The sequence below is a fragment of the Alosa sapidissima genome, chromosome 2 (assembly GCF_018492685.1).
Source record: "Alosa sapidissima isolate fAloSap1 chromosome 2, fAloSap1.pri, whole genome shotgun sequence".
Classification (NCBI taxonomy): Eukaryota; Metazoa; Chordata; class Actinopteri; order Clupeiformes; family Clupeidae; genus Alosa; species Alosa sapidissima.
The window spans coordinates 26,965,069-26,979,926 of record NC_055958.1 but is presented as its reverse complement, the minus strand read 5'-3'; the positions used below and the strand labels follow the sequence as shown (position 1 = coordinate 26,979,926).

Below are 14,858 nucleotides of genomic sequence, written 5' to 3'. Positions count from 1 at the left end.
AGACTAAAGGGCAGCACAGACGTCAACAGGTAGACATACCTAAGACAGTTGGGGTTGTTGGTGTCACAGAGACGACAGCGGTTTCTACGGAATCCAAGAGCTGCTCCTGAACACTGGGGAGGTCACTGAAGTCAGACACTGACACTGCATTGCTAGGCTCTTTTGAAATCCTCTGCAATTCTCTGCTGTCAGAGTATCTGTTGCCAATGGTAAAGATTTTCACTCCCAGCTCCCTAAGAGCAGAGGCTGGCGTGTCCACACTGTCAGAAGACTTTCCACCGTTCAGTAAAATCAGTATCTGTGGGACACCCTGCAGGCGTCTACTGCCAGAGGAATCACTGAGGACACTGTCTCTCACATACTGGAGGGCTGACCCGGTGTTGAGGGGTCTCCCTCCTTTGTGCCTCAGACCGCGGACATGTTCCAGAACCTCTTCCTTTGTGGTGTAGGTGTTCAGATAGAAACTAGCCTCGGGCTCTTGGCTGTACTGGACCACAGAAACGCGGTCTCTGCCTTCATCCACATGGAGTTTCTCCACCACTCTCTGAACAAAGTCACGCATGGCGGGGAATCCATTCCTATTTCCGTCTGAACCATCAAGGAGGAGTATGACGTCTCTCCTGGCAGCACGGCCCTCGGCTACAGCAGATAAAGCATGTCAAAAGAGCAATCTAGTACTCTGCCAAGCACACTTTGCAACTAATTCCACGGGCATCAAGCCCTGTTTTGGCCCTAATGTCAGACTGAGTAAATGAGCTAACAGTTTTTGTTTTCTTTAGCTAACACAACTACATCATCCTGCAGCATGGCACAAAAAAGACACAACAGACACATGTGTTCTTACCTATGACTGTCGGTGTTTTGGGAGTGGCCTCCACTACTACTGGGCTCACGACAGAGAGAAGTTGCTGTTGAACACTTGGAAGGTCACTGAAGTCGGACACTGACATTGCGTAACTAGGGTCGTGTGAGATCCTCTGCAGCTCTCTGCTGTCAGAGTTCCTGCTTCCAATTGGAATGATCTGCACTCCCAGCTGTTTAAGAGCCGAGGCTGGAGCGTCCACGCTGTCAAAAGACTTTCCACCGCTAAGCAGGATCAGCATTTGTGGCACACCTTCTAAGCGTCTAGAACCGGAGGAGGCTGTGAACACGTTCTCCCTCACATACTGGAGAGCTGCACCAGTGTTGAGGGGCCTTCCTCCTTTATGTCTCAGACTTCTAACATTCTCAAGAACATCTTCCTTCCTTGAGTGGGTGTTTAGGTAGAAGTGGGCCACTGGGTCTCTGCTGTACTGGACCACAGACACACGGTCTTTGCCCTCACCCACATTTAGTTTCTCCACCACTCTCTGAACAAAGTCAAGCACTGCTGGGAACACGTTCCTTGTTCCATCGGAACCATCCAGCATGAACACCACGTCTTTTCGGGGGATTCTTCTGTCAACTAAGGGTATTGAAATGCACAGACACACACCCATATGAGAACTTTAGCCTGCAGAGTATGGGTGAAACTCTAGCACTCAAATCACTCTCGGGTTGTTTTAAGATATGTCTGGACATGCAACACGCTGGCCTGACAATAGTTCATTTTTCTTTACATTGGGGGCAGAAAGGAATAAATACACCACAGACAAGCCTATCTGAAGAGATGAGGAGCAATATGGTTAAATCAGTCTTACCCAAAACCGGTGGTGATGTCTGTGTTACCTCCAAGACAGCAGTGTTCACAGAGGCCAGGAATTGCTGCTGGACATTTGGCAGCTCCGAAAAGTCTGACACAGACTGGGCATAGGTAGGATCGGAAGAAATCTTCTCAACCTCTCGGCTGGAATTTTTGGTGCCAATAGCAAAGATTAAGACGCCACTCTCTTTGAGAGAGGTGGCTGGGGTGTCTACGTTATCGCTAGACCTCGCTCCGCTCAGCAGGATTAGAATTTGAGGAACACCCTCTTGCCGTCTGCTGCCAGAGGAAGGAGAGAAGGCGCTGTCTCTCACGTACTGGAGAGCCGCCCCGGTGTTGAGGGGCCTGCCTCCTTTGTGCCTCAGAGCTCTCACAGCGTCAAGAGTTTCTTCCTTTCCTGTGTATGTGTTCAGATAGAAATGGGCCTCTGGGTCTCTGCTGTATTGGACCACAGACACACGATCTCTGTTCTCCATCACATTTAGCTTCTCCACTACCCTCTGAACAAAGTCCTTCATAGCTGGGAAGGCATTCCTAGTGTAATCAGAGCCATCCAGCAGGAATACAACATCCTTTCTGGGTGCGGTTTGGTCAACTAGAAGGAAAACGACATGTTTAGCACGGAGCACACTTTCTTTCAGCACAGCAAACCCACTTGCCATTCCTCACATCAGTTCTAGCTTACAAATGAAAGGAAATGGCTCCAGTAAACCCAGCCTGCCACCCCCCACCCCTTCATGAAGTTTCCTGGCTTCATACGTTGGCTATGTCTATGCAACTCCAATTAGCGGCTTTACGTCAGAATTTGAAAAGGCTTACTGCTATTGAAGAGGGAAAGACGGCACTACGGGAAAGACTAAAGGGCAGCACAGACGTCAACAGGTAGACATACCTAAGACAGTTGGGGTTGTTGGTGTCACAGAGACGACAACGGTTTCTACGGAATCCAAGAGCTGCTCCTGAACACTGGGGAGGTCACTGAAGTCAGACACTGACACTGCATTGCTAGGCTCTTTTGAAATCCTCTGCAATTCTCTGCTGTCAGAGTATCTGTTGCCAATGGTAAAGATTTTCACTCCCAGCTCCCTAAGAGCAGAGGCTGGCGTGTCCACACTGTCAGAAGACCTTCCACCGTTCAGTAAAATCAGTATCTGTGGGACACCCTGCAGGCGTCTACTGCCAGAGGAATCACTGAGGACACTGTCTCTCACATACTGGAGGGCTGACCCGGTGTTGAGGGGTCTCCCTCCTTTGTGCCTCAGACCGCGGACATGTTCCAGAACCTCTTCCTTTGTGGTGTAGGTGTTCAGATAGAAACTAGCCTCGGGCTCTTGGCTGTACTGGACCACAGAAACGCGGTCTCTGCCTTCATCCACATGGAGTTTCTCCACCACTCTCTGAACAAAGTCACGCATGGCGGTGAATCCATTCCTATTTCCGTCTGAACCATCAAGGAGGAGTATGACGTCTCTCCTGGCAGCACGGCCCTCGGCTACAGCAGATAAAGCATGTCAAAAGAGCAATCTAGTACTCTGCCAAGCACACTTTGCAACTAATTCCACGGGCATCAAGCCCTGTTTTGGCCCTAATGTCAGACTGAGTAAATGAGCTAACAGTTTTTGTTTTCTTTAGCTAACACAACTACATCATCCTGCAGCATGGCACAAAAAAGACACAACAGACACATGTGTTCTTACCTATGACTGTCGGTGTTTTGGGAGTGGCCTCCACTACTACTGGGCTCACGACAGAGAGAAGTTGCTGTTGAACACTTGGAAGGTCACTGAAGTCGGACACTGACATTGCGTAACTAGGGTCGTGTGAGATCCTCTGCAGCTCTCTGCTGTCAGAGTTCCTGCTTCCAATTGGAAGGATCTGCACTCCCAGCTGTTTAAGAGCCGAGGCTGGAGCGTCCACGCTGTCAAAAGACTTTCCACCGCTAAGCAGGATCAGCATTTGTGGCACACCTTCTAAGCGTCTAGAACCGGAGGAGGCTGTGAACACGTTCTCCCTCACATACTGGAGAGCTGCACCAGTGTTGAGGGGCCTTCCTCCTTTATGTCTCAGACTTCTAACATTCTCAAGAACATCTTCCTTCCTTGAGTGGGTGTTTAGGTAGAAGTGGGCCACTGGGTCTCTGCTGTACTGGACCACAGACACACGGTCTTTGCCCTCACCCACATTTAGTTTCTCCACCACTCTCTGAACAAAGTCAAGCACTGCTGGGAACACGTTCCTTGTTCCATCGGAACCATCCAGCATGAACACCACGTCTTTTCGGGACAATGATCTGTCAACTAAGGATATCAAAAATGTACGTACATTCATGTATGTTCAAATCCTGGTCCATAGTTGAATGTTGACCTTTCAACAAACATTTAATTTGTCTGGAAATACACATCTACCATTCTCCAATCAGTCTGTTATGCAGCAATTAGTTTTACCTTTCATCAAAGTATTTGATTCACAGTTTTTGAAAATACAGTTATCCTTACCATTGACTGTTGGTGACAAGTCTGTGGTCTCAATTTGAAGGGAGGTCATTGCAGACAGAAGTTGTTGTTGGATATTTGAGAGACCAGATGAATCTGGCACCAATTGTATGTGACTTGGGCCAATAGCAATCCTTTCAAGATCCGTTCTGTCAGAGTTCCCTGTTCCGATAACAAATGTCCGCACTCCAAAGTCCTTAAGACCCAAAGCTGGACCTTCAACACTGTCTCTGGACTTTCCACCCACTAATAAAATCAATATTTGTGGCACATTTTCCATGTATCTACTTCCAGATTGAGTGGTTAATATATTGTCTTTCACAAACTGTAGGGCTCTTCCAACATTTAAGGGCCTGCCTCCCTTATGTGTAAGTCCTTTAATAGCATTCAAAACGTCTTCTTTTTTCAGAAATGAATTGAGATAAAAATTAGGGACTGCTATATTACTGAACTGAATCACTGATACTCTGTCCCCAGTACTTTGCACATCAAGCTTTGATACAATATCATTTATGAAATTTCGTATTGCTTGGAATCCACTTCTTGTGTGGTCCGAGCTATCCACAAGGAAAATCACATCCCTTTTTGTCACATCATTTCCAACTGAAATGTAAATTCATTAAAAGAGTAAGTGTATATTCATTCAAAGAAGTACTTCATAAAATGTATATCATATGCCAAAGTAAAAAATACAGTAAGTAAAAGTCATTACTTCATGGTAGGTAAACAATCTTTATATATCTTCATAGCAAATAAGAATTTGCTCTTCATTCATATTGTCTAGTACTGAGACGTGTAAAAGTGTTTTACAGAATGTGAGTCAGCTTATTCTGCTGTCGGTTTGTACCAAGTTTAACTATGTTTTTTGTATGAACAAATAATGATATACAGTAATACTTACAACCATCAATTTTAATTATCTCCCCATCTTTGATGACAGAAATTTTCGTCATCAAACTCTGTTGAATATTTTTGAAGTCAAGCAGGCCAGGTGATATGAAAGCATGTTCAGACTGAGAGGCAATGACTTGCATTTCCGCCTGATCAGTGAGCTGTGAGCCAATAGCAAAGGTCAACACTCCCATTCTTTTCAGAGCTCCAGCTGGTCCATGAGGGGAGTCTCTAGATCTACCACCAGTGAGCACCACAAGAATCTGAGGGACACCCTTCAGGTGTCGACTCCCAGCACTCGAGGTGAAGACACTGTCTTTCACAAACTGTAAGGCTTTCCCGGTATAATGTGGCCTTCCCCCTTTTGGTCTAAGGCTGCGTACAGCATTTAATACACTTTCTGTTGATCTATGAGTGTTTAGGGTGAATTCAGTGGCTGGGGTGTTACTAAATTGAACAACAGCAACTTGATCTTTATTTTGGCTCACATCAAACTTCTCCACCATACTCCCAACAAATGCTCTTATGGCAGAAAATCTATTTCTCATATCATCTGACCCATCAATTAGAAACACAACGTCTCTTTTCATGCCTGTGGTTGAATCTGAGATGAAAGACAAAGAATCACAACTAAGTCAACACAATGTGTGAAATGATAGTGTGCACCGTCCACACTAGGGGAGATATGCTGAAGATTTTTCTTCTAGTTAACAACTAGCCCATTATAACACAACATGCATTCCTGCATTCTATTTGAAAGCAAAATAAAAAAGTAGCATTTTAGTAAACTCCAAATACTAGAGGCATTTTGCAACTGTTATGTCAACAGGAGGTGTCTTACCCAAAATGGTTGATGTGGGTTCCACAAAGTCTTGTGTATAAGTCATAGATGATATTAGTTTGTCATGCACATTTTCAATGTTGCTGAAATCAGACACTGAAAAAGCATGAGCAGGTGTGTAAGACACTGTCTGCAATTCTAGTGTGTCAGCATTCTGTGTCCCAACAGCAATTACTCTGATGTTACTGTCTCTTAAAACTTGTGAGACTGCTCGCACATCATCATTAGACCTTCCACCACTAAACATATAAAGTATTTGTGGAACACCCTCCAAGACTCTGCTTCCAGAGGAAGCAATGAAGACATTATCTTTCAGAAACTGCAGAGCTGCTCCAGTGTTCAGTGGGCGTCCCCGTTTGTGTCTCAAAAACTGGATCACATTCAGCATGTCATTTTTTGAGGAATATGAGTTTAAGTAGAAATTAGCTCTTGCTTCTCGGCTGTACTGAACAAGGGCAACTCTGTCACCATTTTCCTCTATGTTGAGGTTTTCAATAATTTTTTGAATGAAGCCACGAATCCACTCAAAACCAGTTCTAGTATCCTCAGAACCATCAAGAAGAAACACAATGTCTTTTTTGGTAGATTCTGTAGATTCAAAAATAAAAAATAAACATAATATCATGATGACTCTTTAAATCCCTGAACAAGCCTTGTCATCTTAAGGTTTAAAGAAGTTAGCTTTCTTACCAAACGAAGCTGGTGCCGAAGTTGGTGTCTTTTGAGGAGAAGCACTTTTCACCAAAGACAAGAGCTCGTCTTTCACAGTTGGAATGTCATTGATATCATTCATCATAAAGTAGTAGTTTGGTTCTCGTGATATTGTTTGCAGCTCAAGGGTGTCTGCGCCTGCTGTGCCAATGCTCACTGGAATCACTCCCATAGCTTTCAAGGAGGCAGTAGGACTTCTAATGTCATCTCTAGACCTCCCACCACTCAAAAGAACCAACAACTGAGGAACACCCTGAAGGCGCCTGCTCCCAAAGGCCTCAGCAAACACTTCATCCCTCACATACTGTAGAGCTGTCCCAGTGTTCAGAGGTCCTCCACCTCTTTGCTTCAACTGTTTCACACTGTCAATTATGTCATCCTTTGTGGAGTGTGTGTTGAGCAAAAATGCAGCTGATGGCTGATCACTGTACTGGACTAGTGCAACCTGACATTTATTTGGTCCAAATTCAAGTGTCTCCACAACTCTCAGTACAAAATCTTTCATCAATGGAAAACTTTCTGAATCATCAGAGGCATCAATCAAGAACGCAATATCACTTCGCCCCATATCTGCTGCAAGGAACACATGTGCAAATGGTGTAAGTGTGCGCAGAAAAAAATCAATTATCATGGACCATGGCGAGATGTTCCGAAACAGGAAAGCATAATACATATGTTCAGGGAGTCCAGGGACAACATCAAGAAGTTTGGCACAATGCATAAAACAAATATTGTCCACAATAAATATGTCAACAGTTCAATTCAATTCACACCCAAAAATAATAAAACGTAAGTTTTCTTACCTACTACAGGTGGAGACGGCAATCTTGGTGAGCGAGGGACATGTTTTACAAATGACAGAAGTTTGTGTTGAATGCTTTGAAGGTCTCCAAAACGACGAATGGAAATAGTGTAGCTAGGGATGTGAGCTACAGTTTGTAGTTGAATTATATCTGCATTTTGTGTTCCAACTGTGAATGACAAAATCTTCTCTTCTTTTAGGCCTATAGCAGCACGCCTAACATCATCCTGTGACCTTCCACCCGTCAACACAATGAGAATTTGGGGAACACCTTCAAGATGTCTACTTCCAGAAGAAGGGGAAAAAACATTTTGTTTAACATAGTCAAGGGCTGCTCCCAAGTTCTGTGGACTTCCCCCTTTGTGTCGCAGGTTCCTGATAGCACTGATGACATCTCTCTTTGACTCGTGAGTGTTAAGATGGAAATTAACCACTGGGTCCCTGCTGTACTGGACCACAGACAACTGGTCATGATTTTGGTCCACACTGAGTTTCTCTGCCACATTTTCCACAAACTGCAGAATAGCAGGGAATTCATCCCTAGTGTCATCAGATCCATCCAGCAGAAAAACAATGTCTCTTTGTGCAGCATCTAATTCAACTAAAACAAAGATTGAGCGGCCTCATCAGTAATGCTTTTTAAAACAAACAATTACAAAAACATGAATTTATCACAATGTTTGTTATGAATTATTGAACTTAATGGCAACTACTACAACTACATCCATCAATAACAACAAAAACAACAACAACTACAATACATAAAATACTAATACAGTATCTACTGAGAGTATCTACTGAAATCTAATTCTGAGATTAAGATTATCTCAGCTTCAAGAGCACTTAAAAGTCCATGAGGGGGAAGAGATGAAAGGTTTGCCTCAAAGCCACAGCAAACACTAAAAAACTTTATTTCATTCCCAATGGAAGTACTGGTCTTTGAAACAAGCAGAAAAGCTGCAAAAAAGCTTGCAATGATTTAGAAATCATTGGCTCAAGGAAGAGCATAAGCTGAAGTCATCTAATGCCAGAATGAAAAGGTTCTCTATTTGAGAACATAAGAATAAAGGGCCGACTCATATGATTGAATCATTATGAATCTGACAAGAGAAGTTTACGAATCCATGCGGTGTACAGCTTTACAGCATAGCGGGCGCTTTGATGAAACTGATCTTTTGCCATCAAATGAAGATACAGTTTCATTTGAGACCAAGGGGATTTGGGGGGAAAGGGATAGGCTGGTGTGAAAATAGATGCATTTCTTACCAACTATGGTAGGGGGCTCAACCTCCATTTTTGACTGGACAAAGGAGAGGATATCCGTTTGGATGGATAAGAGTTCACCAAAGGAAGGCAAATCGAAAAGAAACCGAGAAGAATAGGCAATTTTTTGTAGCTCAGACTCCAAGGCGTTCTTCATTCCAATTGCAAAGGTGAGAACTTTCAGTCTTCTAAGATCAGCGGCAGGGCCCACAACGTCATCACTTGATACTCCACCCGTCAAAACGATTAGCACTTGAGGAACACCAATGTGACGTCTACTTCCAGAAGACAGCGTAAGGACATGGTCCCGAACGTACTGTAATGCAGCACCAGTATTAATTTCTTTTCCTCCTTTAGGTCGAAGGCTTCTCACAGCATAGATAACTTCCTTTTTTGTTGCGTATGTATTAAGCAGGAAATGCGGTAAAGCGTCGTCACTGTACTGCACCACAGCTATCCGAGTATTATCCTCATCAATGTCAAGCTTTTCAGTCATTCTTCGAATGAACTCTCGCATGGCCGGTAATCCACTTCGGGAGTCATCAGAACCATCAAGGAGAAAAATTATGTCCCTTTTGAAATCGTTGGAAATAACTGAAGAGTTCAGGACAAACAGAAAGGGAACAAGTTGTTTTACTATAAATAGTGTTAGGATGTGCAAACTAAGACCAAGGTCACCTTAAATTTAAATATCTGAGTTTGCAAGAAGAGGGATTTAGTGCTGACGAATTGATAAATCATTACAAGAGGAGAACTGAATGTGGAAGAAGAAGAATCCATCTTTTCAGTTAAAAAGATGTCATTTTATGAAGACCCACAGCTTAAGAAACTGAAGCAAGTAAATTGAAAAATAAAAGCGCACAAAATGAAAAAGGAACACTTGACAAATCAACATTTCATTAACATCGCATGTATTGTGTGTGCTGTAGGTTGCATCCAGGGTGTTGTAACAATAACATTGTAACCAGAGTAAACCTTCAATAACAAATATATAAACATGCATACTTGAAAAATGCAGTCCTGAATTCCAGTATGGACATTTTTAAATTACTATATTTAATAGGCTTTAAGGTACACTATTTTTTTGAGTTCAATTCATCATCACAAAATAGCATACCATGTTTCTAGAATGTTGATATGGTTTCAAGCCAACATACAGGTCTTACCTATAGACTCAGGCAATTCTCCAGTGGCTTCCATAGTGTCTTTTGAAATGCTTAGTTGAGCAACAAGCTCTGGCTCAATTAAGGGTAGGAAAGAAAATTCAGAGATCTTGTGCACAAGATTTGGCATGAGAGCAGTCATTTCCAGCTCATGTTCATTTGCATTGCCCACACCAACACTTATTGACTGAATGTCAAGGTCTTTCAATGCTTCTGCTGGTCCCTCAATACCATCATCAGATGATGTGCTACTTATTAGAACAAGAATCTGAGGGACTCTTTTTAGTCGTCTACTTCCAGAAGATGCCGTAAATATACTGTGCCTCACAAACGTGAGAGCAGCCCCAATATTACTTTTCTCGCCACCTTTGTGTTTGAGACTTCTTATGGCATTGAGAACATCATCTTTGTTAGAATAAGTATTCAGATAGAAATTGGTCTCTTGGTCTCCACTGTACTGGACCACTGAAACTCTGTCATTATTTTCATTGACATTGAGAGTCTCCACCACTCTTTGAATGAAGTCAACTAGATCTCTGAATCCATCCCTTGTTCCATCAGAACCATCCAGCAGGAACACAACATCTCTCTTTACATCAGAGGTACGAACTAAGACATAGAATTAACATCATTGAGGCACAAACCAGCACATGTTGCAGCATTTGCACATTTTAAAATAGAAATCGCACTTACCCTGCTCCAGAACAACGACCAGCTCTTCTTTGGGAAGATTCACAATCTGGTTGAGCTTCGCCTGGACCGTGTCGAGCTCACTAAACTCCTTCACTTTGAAAGCGAAGGATGGATTGTGAGAGATGTCTTCAATCTGTTTGGGGTCCGCATCCTTCACACCAACACCAAACGGCACCACTCCTGTAGTCTTCAGGTCTCCAGCTGGGTCCCTGACATTGTCTCGTGATCTTCCACCAGTGAGCACAATCAAAAACTGTGGGACATTCTGGGCTGCTCGGCTGCCATGCGAAGCTGAAAGGATGGTGTCCTTCATGAACTTCAGTGCAGCACCAGTGTTCAGGCTTCGCCCTCCAGCCAGGTTCATGTTACTGACAGCTGTCATTACTTGATCTTTGGTGTTATAGGTGTTCAGGTAAAAGCTTGGTGTTGGCCTTTCGCTGTGCTGCACCACAGAAATTCGGACTTTGTCGGTTCCAATGTCAAGAGGCTCTATGACCTTCCTGATGAAGTCACGGATGTATGGAAAGTCTGCTCTGACAGCGTCAGTGCCATCAATCAAGAATGCCACATCTCTCTCTCCTCCTAAAACAAGCAATAACATGAATCAATATTTTGGCACAGATGACATGCAGCAGCACTAGCAGCAGCTAGTTAGCATGTCAAAAGAAAATAATAATAAAAAAAATAAACCTAAACACAAAATAAACTTAAACACAAGTATGGATAATGTTGAAGGCTAATAATACTTGATGAAAAAGAGTAGATCATTGAAGGAGCTACTACATTTCCACATTTTTAAAAAGACACAATAGATCATAAGCAACCCAACACAAAACTCTCAAGCAAATATGAATAATCTCTTCAAATCTGAAGATAATAAAGTCATATGACCATGTTACAACAACCCATGCAGTCTTTCATGGTCCATATAACCACTGAGTTTTAAAGTCAGTGATATAGACTGCAAAGACTTTTCACGCACATATAAATCAATGTTACTTAACACTGTGCATGTACAGCAGATTAACCATATACTGTACATCATCCAACCACATGAAAAACCTTCATGCTATTCTGCAGTTAAGGAACTTACCAGGGGGTGGTGCGGGTGGTGCCACAGCCTCTGTGTCTCCAACCACTGTTATCAGTGGTGTAAATATCCGCTCAACGACGTCTGGTAGGGAATCAAAACGGTTCTCATAGTAGGCCAGTTGTGGGACAAAGGCAACATTGGTAAGGAAGGTTCCATCAGCTTGGTCTGCACCCACTGCAAAGGTTAGAATTCCTTCCACTGCCAGTTTGTCTGCCATTCTTTTTGCCGTTTGTTCATCTTCGGAAGGACCTCCGGTGATAAGAACAAGCACCTGTTGGACTCCCGGTCTCCTAAGTGGCTTGAAATTATTGTCCAGGGCATTAGCAAGGGCAGCACCAGTGTTCAAAGTACGACCTCCCATCAGACGCAGCTGTGAAATGGCAGCAAGAACGTCTTGCTTGTTATTGTGGCTGTTCAGATAGAATTCTGTCTTCGGCTTGTCAGAATACTGCATCAGCCCAATTCGCGCCCGCTCTGGCCTCACATCTAGGCGGTTAACGATGCCATTGATGAAGGTCTTGATAAAGGGTAGGTTTGCATTACCAACGTAGTCTGACCCATCCACCAGGAAGATAATATCTCTAACCACCTTCTGGGTCTGCACTGTTGTTATTTCCACCACTAAATGGAGGTAAATAAAAATGTTTTAGTAAAAGTGTCAGTAAATAGTGCTAACAACAAGGGACTCAACAACACCATTAGACTACAAAGTAATTAATACCCAAAACAGTCAACTTGTTTTGATGCCAGACTTTGAATGAACAAAGAGCATTAACGTTTAGAAATATTGAAATATTTGTCAGTGTCACAGAAGGCTTACCTGGCTCTGTTGGTGACTCTGTAATAACAACTCCTGATAATGTAGAGAGAGGAGACACTATCTGTTTTGGTTGGCGTTGCAACATACGGAAATCCTTTAACATGAACACCAGAGTCGGATCAAAAGCTATCCTCTGAAGTTCTGCCTGGTCAGCGGCTTTTGATCCAGTGGCCATGGTGAGAACACCCATGCGCTGGAGGGCCGTGGCTGCTTGTTCAACACTGTCACTTGACTTCTTGCTGGTCAGCAACAACATGAGCTGGGGAATGCCTTCTTGGATCCGACTGCCCTTTTCTGATCTCAGCATGTTGGTCCTCACAAAGTCTAACGCAGCACCGATTTTTACAGAAGGTGCAACCTTGGGGCGAATTCTGGCCAGCGCATCCCCCATTGACTCTTTTGAGTTGTATGTGTTCAGGTCAAACAATAAACTGGGGGTTGTGGTAAACTGTGCCACACCAACTTGCACTTGGTCAGGTCCTATTGGCATGGAGTCAACAAACTTTCTGATAAACTCACGCACAGCATTCAGAGATGTCGCACCCATTGTGCTGTCAATTAGAAAAATGATGTCCCTGTTCCCAACTTGGATGGCTGTAAAACATAACAAAACATGATGTTAATAAAAATGTAATTAAAACTATTCTTATTACAACAACCACTCTTATTAAATTAACCATAAAGATAACATAATAATAATATTGCTTTTTTTCTCTCAAATAGATTCTGGAAATAAATATTCTAGGACCTGATATATAACTGAGCCCTCACCATGATGAATACATGTCCTCAGCAGAGATAAAACAAAACACTGTGAATTCAAAGTGTCTATGTTGCACAATTCTTAAAAAATATGTTTTTTGTTTTAAAAAAAAAAAATACACCCCATAATTCAATATATTACTTTTTTACAGACGCATACATGCATGTTTGCATAGATACATGTACATGTACATGCTCATCTCACACTGTGACATAGGCTACTGTTAATACCATCAATCACAATTAAACTTCTTCCATGTGCACTTATTTTCTAAAACATTTTACAGTTTAATGAGGGCACAAAAACAAACTAGTCAGGGCTGTCCTTGGCTTTTTTTTTAACCACAGTGGTGTCTGCAGTTGTTTAGTTTTCTTTGTAAACCACCCAATTATAGAGTTTTTCGCCAATCAACACATTTCAACAGCATCATCACATTTCAAGTGAGAACATGAGGTCAATAGATTATTATCACACATTAATTTAACTGTTTTAAATACTACAGATCTCAGCATTGGGTAGAAATGTAAGCATTCATGCAAGTTTTAGCAGGAAGACTATAATCCTCCTCATCATCTATCACTCTTTCATTACACTTGTCCAATCAGTGGTCTACACTGGGGTCTTTACAATGACTCGCCCAACATTTCGTGCTCAGCTGCTTCAGGTGCCTTGATCTCAAAGCCCCCTCCTCTCTCCCCAGCCCACCACCACCACTAGTTTGGTCCCTCCCTTACAAAAAATAATTAAATTACTTCAAGTATCAAACTGTAGTATTATTGTAGTATACCTCTATTATTACTGTAGTAATATTTTAGATAAGTAATATTATTGTACTCCATTTTACTTTTAAAAACAAAAAATGTGTTTGTAAGGGCCATCCCTCTGTCCAGCGGCCAGCTAATATGAGGCAGCATCTGCATAGGTCAGGACAGGGCCTGCACCAAAAGGTTTTAAGTGTTTTGCTTCTAGAACTTTATAAAATTCATTGTGGCTTAAAATCTTTAAATGCAATGCCTGCTTTCCGTTGAACTGCAGAGAGACAGTGTGCCCGCAGTAACAGTGAGGCCTCTCTGTCAAAACCAAGGACCCTAATTTAAATGTCAGGACAAAGTCTAAAGTCTAACTAAAGCTTATTTCATAGCTATACAAAATCGATTAGCACATTTAATACCACAAGCAAAATCCTAAGCACAAACATTGGTGGGTCAGCTCGAAGCTCTCACATGCTACGTGATGGCTTTAGTTCCTGTATGAGAATTTTGCTCATTGACTGACTTTTGCCCTGCATGTAAATTAAGGGCCCCCTAGTCTTGACACAGCTGGTTGTGTGTCTAGCTTTGATAACTGAATCAACTGAGACTTAAATGTACCATCAGCGATTCTAAGTGATTTCCTTAACACTTTTTGAATATCTCCTCTTATTACACAGCTCTTCAGAATGCAAGTATAACGCTCCATTGATTTGAATGGGATTTCCCAAAGTTCTACTGGTCATTATTTTCGTCTAAGGACCTCCAAATAATGACCGCTGTCAATGGCAACGGATTTTCATTCTAAAGTGAAGGCAGACAGTTGATCAGCTCTCCATTCCATGACAACACTGTAAAAAAAGGTCTTCGCACATAATCCTGATTCCTTGAACTGG

At 42.6% G+C, this 14,858-nt stretch overlaps 1 protein-coding gene across 1 annotated transcript in view; it reads right to left on the bottom strand.

Moving 5' to 3' along the window:
- LOC121697029 overlaps positions 1–14,858 on the bottom strand; it is a 43,877-nt gene that overhangs the window by 22,086 nt on the left and 6,933 nt on the right. Inside the window, exons 4-13 of the mRNA XM_042078296.1 lie at positions 12,451–13,044; positions 11,631–12,251; positions 10,538–11,119; positions 7,420–8,019; positions 4,177–4,269; positions 3,379–3,978; positions 2,574–3,173; positions 1,680–2,276; positions 845–1,444; positions 40–639 (exon numbers count right to left, since the gene is read on the bottom strand). Coding sequence (XP_041934230.1) covers positions 40–639; positions 845–1,444; positions 1,680–2,276; positions 2,574–3,173; positions 3,379–3,978; positions 4,177–4,269; positions 7,420–8,019; positions 10,538–11,119; positions 11,631–12,251; positions 12,451–13,044 — 5,487 coding nt within the window. The remainder of the gene's footprint in view (positions 1–39; positions 640–844; positions 1,445–1,679; positions 2,277–2,573; positions 3,174–3,378; positions 3,979–4,176; positions 4,270–7,419; positions 8,020–10,537; positions 11,120–11,630; positions 12,252–12,450; positions 13,045–14,858) is intronic.